Source organism: Rhinatrema bivittatum, chromosome 6, assembly GCF_901001135.1.
Source record: "Rhinatrema bivittatum chromosome 6, aRhiBiv1.1, whole genome shotgun sequence".
Lineage (NCBI taxonomy): Eukaryota > Metazoa > Chordata > Amphibia > Gymnophiona > Rhinatrematidae > Rhinatrema > Rhinatrema bivittatum.
In genome coordinates this window covers 160,513,872-160,535,870 of record NC_042620.1, presented here as the reverse complement: position 1 = coordinate 160,535,870, position 21,999 = coordinate 160,513,872, and the positions used below count along the sequence as shown (strand labels likewise).

The 21,999-nt window shown below is 43.8% G+C and overlaps 1 protein-coding gene across 1 annotated transcript in view; it reads right to left on the bottom strand.

Moving 5' to 3' along the window:
* STAT4 (signal transducer and activator of transcription 4) overlaps positions 1-21,999 on the bottom strand; it is a 235,662-nt gene that overhangs the window by 77,902 nt on the left and 135,761 nt on the right. Inside the window, exons 11-13 of the mRNA XM_029606087.1 lie at positions 20,532-20,552; positions 18,512-18,605; positions 8,775-8,819 (exon numbers count right to left, since the gene is read on the bottom strand). Of these exons, the coding sequence (XP_029461947.1) occupies positions 8,775-8,819; positions 18,512-18,605; positions 20,532-20,552 (160 nt within the window). The remainder of the gene's footprint in view (positions 1-8,774; positions 8,820-18,511; positions 18,606-20,531; positions 20,553-21,999) is intronic.

Sequence of the window (21,999 nt, the reverse complement as noted above, 5' to 3'; positions counted from 1 at the left end):
GCACCACTGGTGATCTGGGTAAAGCATGGTGGAGGGTGGCGGACTATGGCGTCGCCCCCTTCAGTACCTAAGAATACCCCAAGAGGTGAGCCATTGAAACTGCGTCAGAACCGGCTCACCTGTAAGTCCACAAGGAACGACTGCAGCGAAGTCCCTGGCAAGTGCAGGTGCTTGTGGAGGACTATGGACACGTCCTGCGATCCATAAGCAGTTTGCCGGTAATTAGTGCCATTCCTGGCGCCATAGGTGCTCACAGACGTTGACTACCCAGGGGCCCTGACGTCCGAAGGTATGGACCAAAGGAGCTACGGGCATCTGCAGGGAGAGGCCCCATAGCCCCCCAGACAGACCAAGGATATCAAAAAGGTCCTGACGAACGCCAGTGTCAATGGCAATTTCCCTCGGCTCCCTGATGTATCCGATGGTGTCGATACTGCACGCTAGATGGACTTGCAAACATTACAGCTGATAAGAGCCTCTATAACGCTCATTAATATTGATGGTGTGCGCATCTTGGCGGGGCCCCCAACACTGGAATCATCAGCTGAAGGGACAGCCCTGAGCTTCCCAGTGCTCTGTAGGGAAAACCACCCAGGAACCCTGAGGGCACTGGGTCACTACATATAAATGCACCAACACACTGGGGTGCCTCGAGTAGATGGCTACCTCTGTGCTCAATCCAAAAGAGGCCAAGAACCCTTGCCCCCCGAGGGCTGCAGGGTCATGTGGGAGCTTCAGAAAGTCCTGGTGGTCGATGGCCACAGGGGTGACACAGACACTCAATGGCGAGTTTGGTGCTTAGTCAGTGGGGCTTGATGTAGTCTAGGCAGTAATGAGAGGCATTGGTGGTCCGAAGGCCTCTCCAGTAGCACCCCCTACTTCAATGGCCTCAAGGGCATCAATGGTATTGGAGCAGCACCATATCGCAATGGCAGTGAGGTCATGCTGGCACCGAGGCTGAACACCTCAACAACCTACAGCATAGAGAATGCGCGCCTCTACGGCATCGAGGGCTGCTGCAGCACCAATGCTATGCACCTCAACAGCATCGAGGGCCTGCCCCCTCTTCAACCACGACAGCCCCAAGAGTGGCCATGCACGCACCTTGATGGATCAAGGACATCGATGGCATTGAGGACTCCGCGGGCACTGAGAACACCATGGGCATGAGAGCACAGCGGCATCAATGGTACCGTGGACACCACAGCACTGAGTGCAGTAAGGGTACAGAGGGATCGAGAGCACAGAGGGCACCGTGACATCAAATGCATCAAAGGCACCGAAGCATCTAGTGCTCTGAAGGCACAGAGGCATCAAGGGCCCAGACAAGTGCACCAAGCACACTGTGCTGTCAAGTGCATCAAAGGCATCATGGCATTGAGTGCATCTAGGGCTCAAGGCATTGAGTGCACTGGACTGCAAAGAAAAGGGTGAGAAGGGTGAGTGGTCTGGGATGGTAGGCTTAGCCTGAGACTTTGTGACCCCTGCATTAGGGACCTCAAAACTAAGAGGGAGTTACAATAATTTCATGTCAGTAAAAATGTCATGAGGGAAGGGCCTGTGTCTCCAGTGGCATGAGTTCTGAATCTGTGAGGCTGCTGAAGTCAAAAGTCAGGAATGATGTCTCTGTACATAAAGGGGTGAAACTTGGCATAGTAAGTCCAGCTGAACACAAAATGGAAACAGTAAAAACATGTATCGGCAAAAAGTGAGTGACTGAAAAAATCTGGAAGATTGTCAACAGAAGAGATACATAAGTTGGCAACCCTGTTTCTTGGTTACAAATGAGGCCAATGCTCTCATCCCCTGGGATCTTATGCTATGCCAGCCGATTCTCCACATCAGATGAACAGTGTCGGGTCGATTTTGAAAACGTTGCTTGTGTGAAAAACGGCCACATATGCGCGTATGCAGGCCTCACGAGAGAAATGCTTTTTAAGAAGCTGCGAAGAACACACAAACATAACTGTGTGCATGTTGAGCAGAAAGGCGGAAGAGAGGCAGGGAATGGGCAGGGCCAAGATTTACACACATAAGTCCGCATTTTGAAAAAATGATCATGGCGCGCGTCAGCTTGTTATCCGCACAACTTTACTGCTGGTCCCGATGAGGGGCAAGTCTGGAGATCTTGAGTTTTAGGGCATTTAGCACAGTGGGAGGGTTTGGAGTCAAGTGGGGGGCACGCAGTGGGGCATCAGAGGGGTCTTGAAGACCATGATATGTTATGGGCAAACTGTGGACTACTTGGAAAAACTGTTTTTTCCCTCGCGTGAGCATGTTTTAAAATCTGCCCTAGCCAAAATACGCATGGGAGGGGTACTTTAAATGATATGCGCATATTTGCGAGCACAATTTAAAATTGCAGCATCTCTCTGCTCACGTGCTCCTTTTAAAATTGACTTGTGTGCGATTTATCTCAATTTCAGTTAATCTTTCATTGTGCCTCTCTTTCTTTTCTTGGTGCAAAGCTCTAAATTCCGTCAGTACTATTTTAGGAAAATAAAGTTTGTATTGTTAACATTTTAATAATAATAATAAAAATAAAAATAATAATAATAATCCACTAAAAAGAGTATCTGGAAAAGCTGCAATTTCTTTTTAAAGAAATACTTTACTGCCATCTTGTGGCCATACAGAATAACCAGTGCTGCTCGTGCTTTACAGTTTTTGATAAAACATTAAACATTGAGATTTTTTTGGATTTAAATACCATGTACCAAATGGAAATCTATGGATCAAACCTTTCCATTGATATATGATGGAGGTTCATATTCAATAAGCCAGTATGTGGACAAGTTATCCGGTTCCAGTTAGCCAGCTAACTTATCCTGTATATTCAGCAGGATAAATGTCCCACTGAATATAATCTCCTAAAGTTCTCCGGCCATCTCCTCTGGAATTTAAACCATAATGAAATTTTCAATGCTGGACCTCCCATCCTCCCCCTTCCTCAATGGTAAATACAAAATATATATATATTGCTTGCACACACACACACACACGCCACCACCCTCCCCCTGAAGCCTTCCCACACCCCTAGTACTGAATCAGGCCCCTGTTTTGAGCCCAGGATCACAGTACACTGCAATCCCAGGTGCTTCCAGTGCTATTACTAGAGCAATGCTGGAAGTGTAAGCTGTCAGTTCCAGCGCTATTACCAGATCTGCACTAAAAGTGCTTGGGATCACCAATAAACCTTGATACTGCTGACGCAACTCCATCATTGCTCTGTGCTTCAACGGTAGGGGGAAAGGGGGAATTGGTTTCATATAGCGACCAACGAAGACCATAACTTTTACAGTCTGGGGAAACAAGTATTTGGGGGGGGGGGGGGGGGAGGAAGAGTAACTTGCTGATGCAACGGTTACTATCCTTAACTAATAAGCCTTGATATTATTGATGCAGCTCAAACATTGCTTTCTGCTTCATCAGCAAGGCATAACGGGGAATTGGATTGAAACAACGCCCAATGAGGGCCCTGACTTTTACGGTGTGGGAAACTGATAAGCATGGGGTAACTTACAAGGTACAGCAGATATTACCATAGGTTTACTGGGCAGACTGGATGGACCATTTGGCCCTTTTCTGCCATCTTCTATGTTTGTATGTTTCACAGTGTACTGCAATCCTGGGACTCAAAGGGGGACCAGATTCAAGTACTGGGTGGGAGGGAAAATGTGGAGGGGTGTTGGGGGGTAGCAAGGAAGCAATATATATTTTTTTTGTATTTACCAGGGAGGGAGGGGAAGGGCTGGAGCGCTATCATCAAATTTCATTTTGGTTCATAATTGGAGGGATTTGGGGGGATCCTAGCCAACAGGGGGTTTGGACTTGTGGTGGTGGTGGTGGAAGAAATCAGGCCAGGAGGCCTGCGACTAAGGTGTTGGGTTTTTTTTTATTAATCAAAGGAGTGCTACTTAACTGGATATCTTTTGAAGATATCTGGTTAAATAGCTAGTTATCTGGCTACAGAAGGCTGGATAACTTTAGACCTCGATGACTTTGGGGATTTGGATATGATTTTGTTTTCATTGTCAATGTTTAAATGTATTAATTAATGGGTGAATTTTCAAGGTAGTTACATGTGTAAATGTAACATACTACCTTAGAAATTCTCCAAAGATAATTATGTGCATAACGTGCACTTACGTGGTTAAATCATATGGACAATTCAATGACATATAGCAATTTTCAAAAGTCTACTTACATAGATAAAGCGCATTTACATGTGTAAAACCCAATTTTAAATGTGCAAATGCTTTTTAAATCAGACCCTGTGGGGTAGATTTTAAAAGGTGCGCGTGGGGGTACATGTGCGCTCGGTACCCGGTGCACGCACATGTATGCCCGATTTTATAACTTGTGCGCGCAAGTTATAAAATCGGTGGTTGACGCGCGCAAGGGGGTGCACAATTGTGCACCTTGTGCGTGCCAAGCCCACGTCGAGCCATGCTGCCTTCCCTCATTCCATAACCTCCACCCCACCTTCCCTTCCCCGCCCTTTCCCCCCTACCTTTTTCTTTTTTTGTTTCTTGTTTTAAAACTTACTTCAGCCCTGGGGCTGAAGTAAGTTGCGTGCACCGGCCGACTACCAGCACGTGATCCCCCACACAGTGACAAATGGCTGCTGTGCTGGGAGCCTCTAACCCCACCCCGCCCTCTTCCCGCCCCTTTAGTAAAGCCCCGGGACTTACACATGTCCCGGGGCTTTACGTGCATCGCCGGGCCTTTTGAAAATAGGCTCGGCATGCATAACCCTTTGAAAATCCGGCCCTATATGAAGTCTATTTTTGTATAGGAATAGTTGGTAGGGATGTGAATCGGGCTTCCGACGATTGAAAATATCGTCGATATTTTCAAAATCATCAGAAATTGAGGGCTCCCCCAAAATGATAGGAAAATCCCACGATATTGTTTGTGGGGGTTCTCTTATCGTTTTGGGAGAGGGTGGGAAAACGGCACACAAAAATAACCCCTACACCCACCCCGACCCTTTAAAACTAATCCCTTAGCTTCTCCCACCCTCCCGACCCCCCCAAAGACATTTTACAGGTACCTGGTGGTCAGTGGGGGTCCCGGGAGCGATCCCCTGCTCTCGGGCCGTTGGCTGCCACTAATCAAAATGGCGCCGATGGCCCTTTGCCCTTACCATGTGACAGGGAATCCGTGCCATTGGCCGGCCCCTGTCACATGGTAGGAGCACTGGATGGCCTGCGCCATTTTTAAAGATGGCGCCGGCCATCTAGTGCTCCCTCTATGTGACAGGGGCCGATCAATGGCACGGATACCCTGTCACATGGTAAGGGCAAAGGGCCATCGGCGCCATTTTGATTAGTGGCAGCCAACGGCCCGAGAGCGGGGGATCGCTCCCGGGACCCCCACTGGACCACCAGGTACCTGTAAAATGTTTTTGGGGGGGGTCGGGAGGGTGGGGGAAGCTAAGGGATTAGTTTTAAAGGGTCGGGGTGGGTTTTTTGTTTATCGGCTCGGGCGCAGCCGATAAACAAAACCGCGATCAGGCCGGATGAAAAAAAACCCACGATGTGAATCGGAACCAGAATCGGAACCAATTCCGGTTTCGATTCACATCTCTAATAGTTGGTATGGAAAGGCAGACTAGATAAGCTGAGTAGTCTTTCTGCCTTTTATTTTTCTGTAATTTAGCATTTTTATCTTTGGGAGCATTTTCTATCAGAGTCTGACAGAACTGTACACATTCATGTTACATAACACTGTGCTTTATATTTAAAAATATGTTTAAATACATTATAAAAAAACAAAACCCAGCAGTTGTGCCTGAGATAATTTGGCAGCCACAGAGAACGTCCATATGTCCTGCAAAATATTTTCTCAGCTGGCAAAATATTTTACATTAAAACTAATGGCCACTCAGGGCTCTTTTTCTTAGATGTACCGAGGGAGGGCTAGCTGCTAGAATCACTTCATCGCGTGAAAATAACTCAGAATGAACAATCACTGGCATTTTTTTTAAAGCAGCACTTCAGCTTAACTCACTTAAGAGCCAGGAAGGCCATGTGTATAGGACTAATTGGTAACTCTAATTTTATTTGCTATAAATGAAGCTCCTGTTTACCAATGAAAAAAAAATTGACAGCTAAGATAAAATGCTCCACACAAATATATATTGTGCTATAATATAGCATTATATATAGCAAAAGGAGAAAGTACATTTTGAATAAGCAGTTATTTTCTTTGTAGTTCATGGTTCAATGTGCCCCAAACATATAACTTTCCTCCTGTTTGGGGCTTCCACTAAATCGGTGTGTAAAAAACTTTATTAAAACTTGCCCAACTCTAGTCACTATTACACTCCAGTATGCGTTGCGGTTCCGAATGTAGCTGTTCAGTTCATTGACTACATTTGAAAATTTTAAGACGGGTGCGTCGGCAGAATTTATATCAGAAGCACAGACAAGAATACCCTAAAAAAACATTTGTATACCATGCTGATCATTGATTGATGTTGTATTTTCAAAATGTTCTTCTAAACAGTAGCCCCTGAGGCAGCTCAGATTGTGAGCGAAACTCGGCCAGAGTCGGGCAAGTTTTAATAAAGTTTTTTACACACCGATCTCCTCCTCTTTTGTCGCTACACAGCAATCTTGGATTGGCTTCCGATTTGTTTTTTGCTTCCAGTAAATCTACAGGAGAGAGCTGTGTTCTCCTGCTGAGCCCCTCGAAGAGAGATGTGAGGTACCACTACTACTACTACTATTGGTAACTATTTGGCGTACCCAGCACTGTACAAAAACACATAAGAGAAAGTCCCTGCTCAGTAGAACCTGCAATCAAATCAGCCTATCAGTAAGAGCTGACTCCTACCATTTTGTCCATCAGAGAGCTGTGACCTGTTCTGTCCATCGGATCACTATCCAATGCCTCACCCTTAAGCTGGACAATTTTAGATCATAGTTATAAGATCCCTTGAAAACTATAACTTGTACATTTTGATACTTTCCCCCCACTTTCAGGAGCTATTATTGTGTAAACCTGGCCATGGGGAACATCCAGATTAAATACAGTTCAAGTACGCCTATTGTAGTCACTATATAGTAGTAGGGGGATGCTACTGCAGTTTTTCTTGTTTGTATTTTTGTGGCACCAAAAATGTGGTTTTATTTTAAAAATGGTTTCTTAGTAGCTAGCTGTTGCATAAAGGGTTTGACTAGGACAAGCCCTAGATCATTAAAGTAATGGGACTTTCTCAGACGAGTCTTTAATAGAGGCTTATTAAGATATGGAACAAGTTTTCACTATCCTTATGCAAATAAACTTCCTACCTTACCTTCAGAAAAGAGCCAGGCCTTCACCTAAACTTCATCTTAACTGTGATAAATCTGTGACAAGATCAGTAAAGAAAATTCCTCTATCTTCCTGGAACTTACTCATGAAACCATATCATCTAGGGCTGGATATATTAGCTAGTGACTCTTTTCCATTGCACTAGGTTCCTGTGCTTCCCCCTCCCCCCACACATACTAATCCAGTGGTTCTCAACCAGTGAGTAGGGACACACTAGTGTGTCACCAAGGGGTGGAAGGTGTGTCATCAAAATGTTGATGTAGCAAGCCTATGCTTTCTGTAACAGCTACATGTGCTGGCTGCTTGAGGAGAGTGCAGAGTAAGGAGCTGGTAATTAAAATTCCTCATCACCGCTCCCTGTTGCTGCTTTTACCTCACCCCTGGCAATCACTGCTATCACCAGTTGCAGGCCAGAAATATTGCAGGCATGCTGTGTCCTGCCCCTGCATGTCTGTACCCCCCCCCCCCCCCGACTTCTTGGAGTTTCAGTTTTTCTCTGTATGCTTGTTTATAATTTATGGTCTTTTATTCTGTATTAGATAAGACTCCGTCTGCATTCTGCATGCTTGACAGAGGTGAGGGTTTCTGCTAACAAGGATGTAGATTCTGTGCAGGGATCTAGAGCAGCCTGGCTTGCTTTGTTTTTCCAATAGTAAGTGTACTGGGTTCAATATTTGCAGTCTTGCTTTTTCATAGGTAAGGTTGTTGCTGTTCAAGTCCTGGGTGTTAGCACTCGTATGGTATGGCTGGTATGCTATATCATTTCTAAATGTCTTTTTAGCAGGTTTTCATGTTATTTCACAAAGTGGCTGGCAGGGAAGGGATTTTGAAGTACTATTACTGAGGGGATACTAGAATTTGAATATATTTTTGTATGTTGAGATGACAGGGGAAATTTCCTAACTCTGCTCTGTATAACCTCCAGAAGAGGTCAGAACTTTGAGGTTGTCAGTGAAATACATGAGAGTTTGTCTGTATCAAAAAACTGTGTGCTGCATATGTATTTCAGTCCCAGATTTCTCACTGATGCAGTAAGCAAAAAAAAACAAACAAAAAAAACATTTGATAATGATATTTTATAAACAGTTCATGAAATTAAAGAATATGTTATCTTTCTCCTGCAACATTTTCAACAATAAAATATGTAGGATATATATTTTTTTAGTACAGCTGTTAAATGTAGTGTGCAATCTGTCACGCACCTGAGCATCATCTGTAAGGTATGTCAGGACAGAAAAAAGGTTGAGAACCTCTGCCCTAGATGATTGGTTAATCCCCTTTGAACCTAAGTATACCTTTACATGCTCTTTCTCTCATATTTCTATGTTGTTTGTAAACTATACATTATTGTAATAAGAATTTGACTTAAATCCGATTATAATCTGCCTTAAGTCTAGCATGGAAAAGATGAAATATCAAATGTTCATAAATAAATATATTTCAAACAGTACCTCATTCCCCTTGTTTCCTGCATTGGACTTGCTTTCTTTTGGTTGCTGTGCAAAATGAAAACATATTGTTAAGGTTAAATAGGTTAAAATATATATACTGATAAACAGTATCCATATTTCTTTAAACACCAATGCAATCTAGCTGCTTCTTAAGTCACTTAGAGGCTGATGTACTAAAGTGCACTAATATCGGCTATTAAGGTGCATAGGCACGGTCTTTATCATGGGTACTAACAAGTTAAAGTCATGCAAATGAGGCAGACAGTAAAGTATGCATGTACAAGTACGCACATATATACAAGCTGGCAGAATAGGAAGAGGTGGGTGATGTGGAAGAGCAGTGGGCTAAACTAAGAAGAGAAGGATCAAGGTCAACTGAGGTTTATATCAGGAAAGTTAATAAAGTGGAAAAGAAACTGGTTTGGTTCTCCAAAGAGGTGGCTGGCATAGTACAAGAAAAGATGAGCATTCAAAAAGTACAAAGGATCACAAAAAGAAGAACAGAGGAAAGAATGTTTGGTAAAGCTCAAGAAGGTGGGAAAAAAAAAGTCAGGATAGCCAAAGACGAATGAAAGACAAGATAGCAAAAGAGGTAGAGCAAGGCAACATGACTTTCTTCAGCTATGTCAGTGAAAGAAGGACAGCCAGAAGTGGCATTGTAAGACTGAGAGGAGATGAGGAGCAAGGTTTGGTGAGGAAGAAGCAGAAATGCTAAATTCTTCTGTTCAATCTTCAATAAAGAAGGGGATGGAGAAGGACCACTGACAGTTGCCAAGGGTACATATGGGAGAGCGGTAGACACGTCACCATTTACAGAAGAGAGTGCCTGTGTGCAACTAGCAAAGCTGAAATGTGAACAAAGTCCTGGAGCCAGATGGGATGCATCCTAGGATACTTAGAGAGCTCAGAGAGGTTCTGGCAGGTCCGCCAAAAGATCTGGTCAATAAATCTTTGGAGACAATCATGATTCTGTGGAACTGAAGAAGGGCAAATGCAGTCCCCCTTTATAAAAGTGGTGACAGAGAGGAGGTTGGAAGCTACAGGCCACTTAGCTTTACCTCGATGGCGGGAAAATTGATGAAGACTCTAGTGAAGGAAAAGATAGTACTTTCTACAATCCAGAGGACTGCACAATCAAAGGTAGCATGGTTTTACCAGAAGCAGATCATGACAAACTTAACTGTTCTGACTTCTATAATTAGGTGACTAGAGAATTAGATCAAAGATATACACTGGATGTGGTTTACTTTGATTTTAGCAAAACTTTTGAAACTGAGCAGCTGGGGAGGGCCTAAGGTGGTGCACTTGTAGGAAAATATCCCATGTTTTACTACTGAAAGCACCAAATATGAGTCATAATAGCCAAAGAAGTATGCAGTCAAATAGTGACAGACCCCCAAAACACCATCTCTGTGAAAAAACAAGAGACCTTGCCCTGATGAGAAATTTACACTGAAGGATACTTTATCTAGATCTGCCTATTTGTAAGTGCCTGTGTAAATAGGACCAAGGCAGAAGGACGGTACAGCAGCTAAGCCCCTAAGCAGGAGTCATGGATTGGCCAACAGAGTCCAGAGGTCAGCAGATGGGCAGTCTGAGACAGAGAAAACCACTGACTCTGGCATAACAGCTTGGCATACAGATGTGCCAGTACTCACCTGCAGAAATGGGGAGGGGGAAAATGACCTGCAATGTGGCAGGACCCCCCTAAATAAATGGGGAGGGGCAAAAAGACCTGCAATGTGGCTGGAACCCCCCCCCCAAAAAAAAAAAAAACAGGGAGGGGGAAAAGATCTGCAATGTGGCAAAGACCCTCCACCCACCTTGTGATTATGCATGAGCTTATGCATATTTATCAGCTGGAAAGTAAAAGACAGGGGGCAAATAGGGAGGAGGGGGAAACCCTGAGAGTAAAACCAGAAAAGCAACCCTGAGAGTGATCCTGAAACTAGAGAAGGGATCTCTGAAAGAAAAGGAACCAGAAGAGCAAAAGGGGAGTCCTAAGCAGACCAGCCCCTTCCCTGCTATCAAGCAGGGAGAAGACTAGGTGTGGCCAAGAGACCGGGGCAGGAGACCAGAGAGAAGAGACGCCCTGCTCAGGTGTGGAGAGTGAGATGGAGTCTGAGACAGTGAGGGGTGAGAGCAAGCCCCAGACAGCCTGGCAAGTACCAGAGCCAGAAGCAAGTCTCCTTCCCAGATCACCACCAGCTCTGCCAGTACCAACTCCAGGAAGCAAGTCTCATTCCCTGCACACATTCTCCAGCTCTCCAGCCAGAGTCTGCTTCAGAGCAGAGGGGCATCGCCTGAAGCTGGGACCAGGGGTAAGTAAGTTAGTCATAAGTATTAGTATATGAAGCAGGCTAAGGTTTATGGCATGTTGGTAACCACCCATGGCACAGAAGTTTCTTTAGGGTAAATTGGTGCTTAATGGCCAGGATGTTAGAGACAAGAATTGTTGTTATTTCTAAATTCTATATCCTGCCAAATCTGATAAATAAAAGTCTACTTCACGATCCTAAACTCAAGCAAAAGACAACGTGTTGTCCTCAGAAATAAAGTGGGAGGTGAACTGGGAGTGTCCTTTAGCAGACAGGTCCCTGCACCCCTAAACTTGCTTACAAACTGAGTGATAGAAAACAGAGAGTAGTTGTAAATGGACTTCACTCTGAGGAGAGAAAAGTGATTAATGGAATTCCTTAGGGATCAATCCTGCGGCCAATACTATTCAATATCTTTGTGAGAGATTTTACAAAGGAGTTAAAGGGATGACACAAAATTAAGCAGAGTAGTTAAATCTCAAGCGGATTATGATGAATTGCAGAAGGATCTTGCGAGCCTGGAAGATTGGGCTTCCAAATGGCAGATGAAATTTAATGTGGACAAGTGCAAAGTGATGCTTATAGGGAAAAATAACCCTTGCTGTAGTTACACAATGTTTGGTTCTGTCTTAGAAGTTACCACCCAGGAAAGATCTAGGCATCATAGTGGATAATACATTGAAATCATCGGCCCAGGGTGCTGTGGTGATCAAAAAAGCAAACAGAATGTTAGGAATTAAGAAGGGAATGGCAAATAAAACGGAGGATGTCATAATACCTCTGTATCGCTCCATGGTGAGACCGCACCTTGAATAATGTATGCAGTTCTGGTCACCGCATCTCAAAAAGGATATAACTGCACTGGAGAAAGTGCAGAGAAGGGCAACCAAAATGATAAGGGGCATGGAATGGCTGCTCTATGAGGAAAGGCTAAAGAAGTTAGGGCTATTCAGTTTGGAGAAGAGACGACTGAGAGGGGATATAATAAGAACATAAGAACATAAGAAAATGCCATACTGGGTCAGACCAAGGGTCCATCAAGCCCAGCATCCTGTTTCCAACAGTGGCCAATCCAGGCCATAAGAACCTGGCAAGTACCCAAAAACTAAGTCTATTCCATGTAACCATTGCTAATGGCAGTGGCTATTCTCTAAGTGAACTACAAAATCATGAAAGGACTTGAACAAGTTAATGTAAATCAGTTATTTACCCTCTCAGATAATAGAAGGATCAGGGGCACTCCATGAAGTTAGCAAGTAGCTCATTTAAAACAAATTGAAGAAAATTATCTCTCAGCGTATAGTTAAGCTCTGGAATTCATTGCCAGAGGATGTGGTTAAAGCAGTTAATGTAACTGGGTTTAAAAAAGGTTTGCATAAGTTCCTAGAGGATAAATTCATAAACTTCTATGACAGTAATTAATAAGCTTGTGATCTATCTAATGTTTGGGTACTTGCCAGGTACTTGTGACTTGGATTGGCCACAGTTGGAAACAGGATACTGGACTTGTTGGACCTTTGGTCTGACCCAGTATGGCATATCTTATATTCTTATGTAAAGGCAAAAGCTTGTCTTGTTGTGCATCTGCAACAATGTGGACACCCCTGACAGCAAGCTCAAGGAGTGGTTGAACACATGGCTGTTAAAATTCAATGCCAAAAAATGCAGAGTTATGCACTTGGGGAGCAGAAATCAACAGAATCGGTATGTGATACGTAGTGAAAAAGTGATATGCGTCACCCAGGAAGGAATCTTTGGAATTTTAGTGTCTGATGATGTCAAGGTAGTGAAACCGAGCCACAGGGATGCTGGGGTGCATAGGGAGAGGCATTACCAGTAGAAAAAAAAAAGAGGTGATAATGCCTCATTACAGGTTGCTGTGAGGCTTCACCTAGGACAGGGAGGAGGAGGATCATGCTGAGGCTGCCACACAGAAGGCAGCCTCAGCATGATCCTCCTCCCTGGGCTCATGCCCAGGGAGGAGGATCATGAACAGTGCTCCAAATCTTTTGCTTGCTGCTCCAGCCCCACCTTCCTGTTCCCATGGCAACTAGACGCACTGAGGAAGACTGGAGGAGGGGGAAAGAGCAGGGAGCCTACAGAGCAGCAGTGAAGGGAGGAGAAGAGACCCTGTGCTCTACTCCAGCCCATCTCCATCTGTACACTCCCCAGCTCCACCTGCTGCTTGGAGTAGGGGGCTTTTCTTTGTTATGCTTTCTTTGCTTGGAGAGTCACTGCCAGGGCATAGATGTCTGTGCTGCAAGGATCTGGGATTCAGCAGAGGAGGGCATCACCAAGAGCTCCAGTCATGCGATAATGATTTGTGGGATGGGAAGTGAAGGGGATGAATGCTGTAAAGGGGTGAGGTGAGAAGGGGGTGAATGCTTGGGTGGGGGCAGTGCAAAAGGTTGTGAATGTTGGGGAAGGTGAGGAGAGGTGTGAATTTTGGGGGGGGGGGGGAGGAGGCACAGGATGCTGACAATATTATGCAGTGCCGGTCCTGCAGGTTGGGGATGGGGAGAGTATTGAGAAGACAAGATTGGCAATATCAAGGGAGGGGATAAGGGGGAGAAAGGAGAGAGAGGGAGAGAGAGAAAGGATTGGGTATTAATGAGAAGGGTGGAAAAACCAGGAGGGGTAGGAAGGAAAAGGAGCAGAGTGATGGAAAGGGAAAGAGGACTCAGGATAGATAATGAAAGAGGACTAGGTACTGGGAAGATGGAGATGAAGACATGACTCAAGATCAGGAAGAGAAAGGGGAACCTGGAATAGCAGGAGAAATCTGGGGATGAGGGCAGGGAGAAGGAGAAAGAACATTGAATCAGTGAGAGGGAACCCAGAATGGAGGGAGAGAGGGCCGGGCATTGGATGGACAGGGAACGAGAAAGGACCTGTGATGGGAGAGACAGAGAGAGCGAGAGAAAGGGGACAGTAAAAGGAGAGAGCTGAGGATGGAGAATGAAAGACAAAAAACCTTAAACTTGGGGAATTCTGGGAGACAATGGAGGAGAGAGGAGGAAAAAAGAGGAGGAGGAATGAGGAAAGGAGAGCATCAAAGAAAGAGCAGAAGGATTGAAGGAAGAGAAAGTATTAAAATATCCACTATGAAGGAAAGAGAAAATGGGAAGAGGGCACATAAAGAGAAGGAACACTAAGGAGAGGAATAGAGAGAAGACCAGGGAATGAAAAAAAAAAAAAAAGACATATTGAGCTAGAAAAGCAAACCAGGGACTTCAAAGATTGGAAATGTATTGCTCGATAGCAAACAGTAACAACTTATCAATATAAAGTATTCTGGGACTCAGCAAAGTCTCTGACCTGAATTTGTCTGCCATGCAGAATTTTGTTGTTGGGAACAGTTGGATTTTATGTAGGACATACCCGCTAGCATGAAGACATTTGTATTGGGCCCAAACATATTTTGTGATAACAAAACTTAAAGATGTGCTTTTAGATTATATCCTGAGTGTACAATTCAAGTTTCCATGGGGACAGTCCACTAGACTTTCCCCCTTCCACCAAAATGTACTACTTTGCTCACTACTAGCACTACAGGTAACAAATGTTTCAGATTCACCCAACAGAAATCTGGTTCTCTTCCCCTCTCTCCCTCCTTCCCACTGACAGGAGGAGAGCAGTGCTTCTTACCTATGTGCACCGTCTCTGCCAGCTTCAATTTGATGTCTGAATGTGAGGGTCCCTGTAATCTCACAACACCCGCTGGTTCCACATATTCAGATATCAGACTGTAGCTAGTATAATGAGGAATACACAGATAAGAAGTGTTACTCTCTTCCTACTAGTGGAGGGGTGGGGATGGTAAGAATCATTCAGCATTTGATTTAGTGTACCAGGAGGACTGAGCAAACTTGAATGTGTGCCCCGAAATAAAAAAGGATTGAGAAATACTAACCTAGAGTACTGTGTTCAGTTGTGGAGGTTATATCTCAGAAAAGATATAGCGAGGTTAGAGACTGTCCAGAGAAAGACAATCAAAATGATGAAGGCTTTGTACCCAAAGCCTGATATGAGTAAAAGACCTCAGTATCTATACCCTAAAAGAGAGGGGATACAGATTTAAATACTTGAAAGGTATGAATGCACAAGAAGCAAAGCTTTTTCAGTGGAAAGGGAGTTGTAGAACTAGGGTTTATGATATGATGCCCCAAGGGGGTAGACTGAGGAAAAATGTCAGTAAATATTTTTTCATGCAGTTGGTGGTGGATGCCTGGAACATCTTCCTAAAGGAAATGGTGGAGACAAAATCAATAATAGATTTCAAAGCAGCATGGAATAAACACAGAAGATCCTTAGCTGCAAGAGTGGTAATGAAATACTTGAGTTACCTGTACAAAGTGGTAGTTATTAGGGATGTGCATTCATTTGCGACAAAATAGGAAATATAGTCGATATTTCCTATTTTGTCGTGTCTCAGGGGGACCCTGAAATGATAGGAAAACCCACGAAATTTCATGTAGTTTTCTTATTGGTTTTTTTTGGGGGGGAGAAAGGGCACATAAAAAACCCCCCAAACCCACCCCAACCCGTCAGATTTAATTAACTACAATCCCCCACCCTCCCGAACCCCCCCCCAAAACTTGACTAAAGTCCCTGGTGGTCCAGCGGGGGTCCCAGGAGTGATCTCCCCCTTTCAGGCCATCAGCTGCCACTAATCAAAATGGCGCCGATGGCCCTTTGCCCTTATCATGTGTTAGGGGCTATCGGTGCCATTGGCTGGCCCCTGTCACATGGTAGGAGCAATGGATGGCCTGCGCCATTTTTTAAGATGTCGCTGGCTGTCCATTGCTCCTACCATGTGACAGAGGCCGGCCAATGGCACTGATAGCCCCTGTCACATGGTAAGGGCAAAGGGCCACCGGCGCCATTTTGTTTACTGGCAGCTGATGGCCCGAGAGTGGGAGATTGCTCCCGGGACCCCTGCTGGACCACCAGGGACTTTAGGCAAGTTTGTTTTTTGGGGGGGGGTTGGGAGGGGGGATTGTAGTTAATTAAATCTGAAGGGTAGGTGCAGGGTTTTGTTTTTTTTAGGTTCGGGACAGCCGAAAAAAAAAATCAACCCGAAATGTGGGAAATGAAATTTCCCATGACTGGCCAATAACAAAGGCCGAACCAAAAGGTTTGGCCGAATCATATCTCTAGTAGTTATAGCCCTAAAGACACATGGAGGTAAGAGTGGTATCGGGTTCCATATGAAAATTTGTATGCACATCTACTCAAAATGGGCAAATTACTTACTGGCAGACTGGATGGGCCATTTTGGTCTTTAACCACCATCATTTACTATGTTATTAGAAGATAAGATTTGCTACACTGGGTCAGACCAAAGGTGCATCAAGCCCAGTATCCTGTTTCCAAAAGTGGCCATCCAAGTCACAAGTACCTGGCAGGATCTCAAATAGTAATAGATTTCATGCTGCCTATCCCAAGGATAAGCAGTGTATATTCCCAAGCCCACCTTAACAATGGTTTATGGACTTTTCCTCCAGGAACTTGTCCAAACCTATTTTAAACCCAGCTACACTAACAGATTTTACCACATCCTCTGGCAACTAATTACAGAGCTTAAATACAAATTGTGTAAAAAAAATATTTTCTCCTATTTGTTTTAAATATACTACCTAGAACTTCATTGCATATCCCCTAGTCTTTGTACGTTTTGAAAGCATAAACAACCAATTTACATTTACCCATTCCACTCCACTCATTATTTTATAGACCCCTATTGTATTTCCTCTCAGCTGTCTCTTCTCCTAACTGAAGAGCCTTAACCTCTTTAGCCTTTCTTCATTAGGGGATCATTCCATCTCATTATCATTTTGGTTGCCCTTCTCTTTACCCTTTCTAATTCTTCTATATCTTTTTTGAGATGCTGTGACCAGAGCTGCACACAATACTCAAGGTACAGTGATACCATGGATCAATACAAAGGCATTATGATATTCTCTGTTTTATTCTCCATTCTTTTCCTAATAATTCCTAGCATTCTATTTGCTTTCTTGGCCACTGCCATATACTGAGCAGAGGATTTCAACATATTCACAATGACGCTTAGATCCTTTTCCTGGATGCTGACTTCTAATCTGGAACCTTGCATTGTGTAGCTATAATTTGAGTTCTTCTTACCTATGTGCATCGCTTAGCACTTGCTCACTGTTATATTTGCTGGCTTGTGGGATGTCCCTGCAAGCTGGCACACTCGCCCCGGGACCCGATGACGCCGCACTTTACAATGGCAAGAAAACTGCTGCCTCCAGGATTCCCCAAAGGCGCACACCTGTTCTTAAAGGCCCCACAGTGGGATTCTCTCCTACTGACACTCAGAGATGACATCATGTGACTGGGTATTTAAACCCCAGCTGTGCAACAAACAAACGCCTCAGCAGTGGGTCGCCTACATCGTGTGTGTACTGTGAGTTGCTGCTTCTTCCTGCATTCCTGTTCTTGTGTCTGCCTCATCTCTCCAGCCCAGCTGCCTCGTCTTTCCAGTCCAACCCTTGCCCTCCTTCCTGCCCTTCCATGTTGGTTCCTCTTCTCGTCTCCTCTGCCTGCTCTTGGACTGACTTCTGGATCTGACCTTCACCTGGACTTTGACCATTGCCTGCCATCCACCACTGACCCTTGCCTGGACACTGACCCTTCTAGTCTATCTCCTGCTTTTGACTCTAGCCCTTGCCTCCTCCTTAGAGACACTCGCCTAAGACCTGACGGCCCGCAGAACCCAAGCCTCAACCTGAGGGGAAAGAGTTTGATATAGGTGAAGCTCCTGATCCGTCTCTTCCCAGCATAGATCCGCCAGCTGTCGGTGAGGACCTACAGGGCTTTCCCTGTAGGTTGAGCCATCCTTACCACAACACAAAGGTCCATGAATCTTACATCCACATTGAATTTCATTTCCCATTTGGATGCCAGTCTCCCTCCCAGTCTTGCAAAGTCCTCTTGCAATTTCTCACAATCTTTTTGTGATGTAACAACTTTGAATAATTTTGTGTCATCTGCATATTTGATCACTTCACCTATTGTTCCCATTTCCAGGTAAGTTATAATTGTTAAAAAGCAGTGGTCCCAGTAAAGATCCCTGGAGCACTGCACTATTCACCTTTCTCCACTGAGAAAATTGACCATTTAGCTCTACTCTCTGTTTTCTATACAATGTATGCAACAGTTTGTTTCTTTCTGAGGGATTAGTGTTAGTTTTATGATTATTGTTGCTAAATTTTGAAGCAAGTGCTCAGAATGATACAGTATTTGGAGAAGAATAAAGCATGAAAGCTCTTCTTTAACAATGGATGGAGCCTAGATGTGTGCTTTGTGATTAACACAAATCCTTATTCAAAGAAGTCCAGTTTTTAGTGTTCATAAAATCTAACAGTTTAGCAGGTCCTGAACTGATCAGCTTACCAGATGTCGGTATTCAAGAGAGAGACTCCCATTTGTAGATTCTTCCATATTCATCACCTTGATGTGAGTTCCTAGTAGGACAAATCTACGATTGCTAGAAAATGACACAAGAATTTTTTAAAAAAAAGTATTAGATTTATTGGTTCAGTGATAAAGGCTGCTGTGGTAGAGAACTGAGCTTGATCTGTAGGCCTGGGGTCATTTAGGGTGGGGCACACAGTGGAGTCAGTACCCATTGTCCTGAACCTCTTTCTTTCAAGGGAAAAAGACCTGCATGCTCAGTGGTGACATTCATCAATAATGTACAAGAAACTGTATACGTATATGATGTACGCTTAATTGGTATATTCAAAACAGCATCATATTCTATTGATAATATTAAATAGCTGTTCCCATGTAGTCTCGTATTTTCCGTTCAGAGGTAACCTCATAAAACTTTGGCGGGCTTTACTTCGTTAGCCCTAAATGCCAATCATATATTCGTGCAGTCACAAGGTAAGTCTTAAGACCGTCACTGGTAAGTTATAATCATTGGTTACTCTGCGGAAGGACCAGCTTTTTTTTAAGTATTTTTCATATTTTTCATTTTTCTATGAACATTAGAATCCAGGTTATATTACCGGTATCCAGGCAGTGCAATTGTGTTTTGTGTAGCAGGATTGGAGCAGCTCAGATATCAAAATGGTTCTGGCCCGACACGGCTCGTGTTTCTGTTAAGCTTCCTCAGGGGCCGGGAATTGCCAAATCTAAATTTAAAGAAACAAAGTTTGCTTAGGTAGCGCCAACAGCTAACCCTATGAACTGCTTAAAGATATATACATACGATTCCACCGTCTGTCCAAGAATCACTTCTGCTACCAGGATGCAGCTTTTACCAGACAACAGGATCCGCCATTTGACTGGGGGATTTAAACCTGCTTGTTACTTGAAAAGGAACCAATCAGCAAATAAAGGTAGGTAGACTGGGAGCCAATAGCATGCTAGAAAAGCGAGGACCATTCAACAGTGTCATTGAGTCCCTGAGGAGATTCGGAAGCTAATGTGAATATCCACCATTGTTCACGATAGTTTAACAAATAGCCATGATCACCTCCGCGGGGGTGTATGACTACTTGTTCCAAAAGAAGACACTGTTGAATGGTCCTCGCTTTTCTAGCATGCTATTGGCTCCCAGTCTACCTACCTTTATTTGCTGATTGGTTCCTTTTCAAGTAACAAGCAGGTTTAAATCCCCCAGTCAAATGGCAGATCCTGTTGTCTGGTAAAAGCTGCATCCTGGTAGCAGAAGTGATTCTTGGACAGACAGTGGAATCGTATGTATATATCTTTAAGCAGTTCATAGGGTTAGCTGTTGGCGCTACCTAAGCAAACTTTGTTTCTTTAAATTTAGATTTGGCAATTCCCGGCCCCTGAGGAAGCTTAACAGAAACACGAGCCGTGTCGGGCCAGAACCATTTTGATATCTGAGCTGCTCCAATCCTGCTACACAAAACACAATTGCACTGCCTGGATACCGGTAATATAACCTGGATTCTAATGTTCATAGAAAAATGAAAAATACTTAAAAAAAAAGTTGGTCCTTCCGCAGAGTAACCAATGATTATAACTTACCAGTGACGGTCTTAAGACTTACCTTGTGACTGCACGAATATATGATTGGCATTTAGGGCTAACGAAGTAAAGCCCGCCAAAGTTTTATGAGGTTACCTCTGAACGGAAAATACGAGACTACATGGGAACAGCTATTTAATATTATCAATAGAATATTCATCAATAATGAGCATCAGAGAGAGCTCAAGCCCTTGTCTTTTAAATAGTCACTGTGCAATGCTGGAATCAGCGTGAGCTGAAGTCAGGTAGGTGCCCTTGAAGGCTCTTCACTCCTCAGTCCCTGGACCAATGTTAACATGACTGTGGATGTGACTGGGCCAGATCTCAAGTAAGGTAGAAGTCAAAGGATGCTAGCTGAACAAATGAATGAATACATACATAAACTAGTTTTGCCATAAGATTTTCTTACCTCACAATGAATGAAGCATTCCTTTAAAAGAAGTAAAAAACAAAACAAAACAATTTTGTGAGATTTGATAATTCTTTAATTTAAATTGAATTTAAAATATAACTTATAACCCATCTTTCACAGTTATTTGAACTACAACAAGGCAAGAATCAGTTAAACATAAGAAATAATAGCACAAATTCTAATAAGACAAAACAGAATTATAAATAGACAACCAAGAATAAAACATGAAATATACAAAAGAACAGCAGAAGAAAAAATGATAAATGTTGTTCCTTAAGGCATATTATCTAGATTCTAAAGCTGCATTTATTATCACTTTGATTTGTGTGTGCCTCATCACCCCTTACTATAAATTTACAACAACTGGGTTGATACACTGACAGGGAATTATTTCAAAACAAGAGTCAATAAGGTCTCTCTCATTTCTTTCAACAGGTACCAGAAGCTACCAACAACTGAAAACATCCTATTGCCAAAGCTGTCACCACTGTTACCACTTCTGCTACTGTCCAGACAGATGTTCTGATCCACTGTGAGGAACCAGTTCATTGTGAAAGATGTAGCAGATTGACTCCCTCAGGAAACAGGAAATGGAGCTCAGAGAGGAGGTGTTGAGACAGAGAAGTATCCGGGAGAATGGGGACTACATTGATAAAATGCTTATCGAGGAATCAAAGACGGAGAACTCAAGCAGAGGGGAAGGTGTAATTGGAACATGAGACAACAGCTGAACCAAGATTATTGTAGCCACTAGACCCTACAACCCATCTCCCATTCCCATTGAACAGAAGAACTGGTATGCAGCCTTGAAAGTGAAGGAGGAGAATTCATCCCAGGATGGGGAGGAACCAAAACATGCAGACCTCGAAGCTGCGGGCTCAACAACCACTGCACCTGGGAGGCAGAGGAAAGTGGTTGGTGACTCGCTTCTGAGGGCATGAAGGCATTCATCTGCTGACCAGACATTTTGCCCCAGAAAGTATGTTGTCTGCTGGGTGTCAAAACCCAAGACATTACAGAGAGATTACTGAAAATTGACTACTATCCGATGCTGCTTGTCCATGTTGACATGAATGATACTGCCAGGTACACCACACAGATCATGGCTCTGGAAGAGAGGGTAAAGTAGATAGCTGTACAGGTGGTATTCTTCTCTATCCTCTCAGTCAAGGATAAAAGCCTAGACAAGGAAGCTCGCATTCTGAAGATAATGAATAGCTGCATAGATGGTGTCGATGAGAGTGTTTTGGCTTGTTGGACCATGAGATGAATTTTCAAGGACTGGTGAGCACAGATGGGGTTCAACTGTCAAAGAAGGTGTGCAGTGTCTTCCAACACAGACTGGCAAATGTACTGAGGAGGACTTTAAACTAGAATCTCAAGGATGGGTGAACAAAACCCTAAGATATGTAAAACACTAAATACTTGTATAGAAATGGGGAAAAAAGGGCAATATCTGGAAATC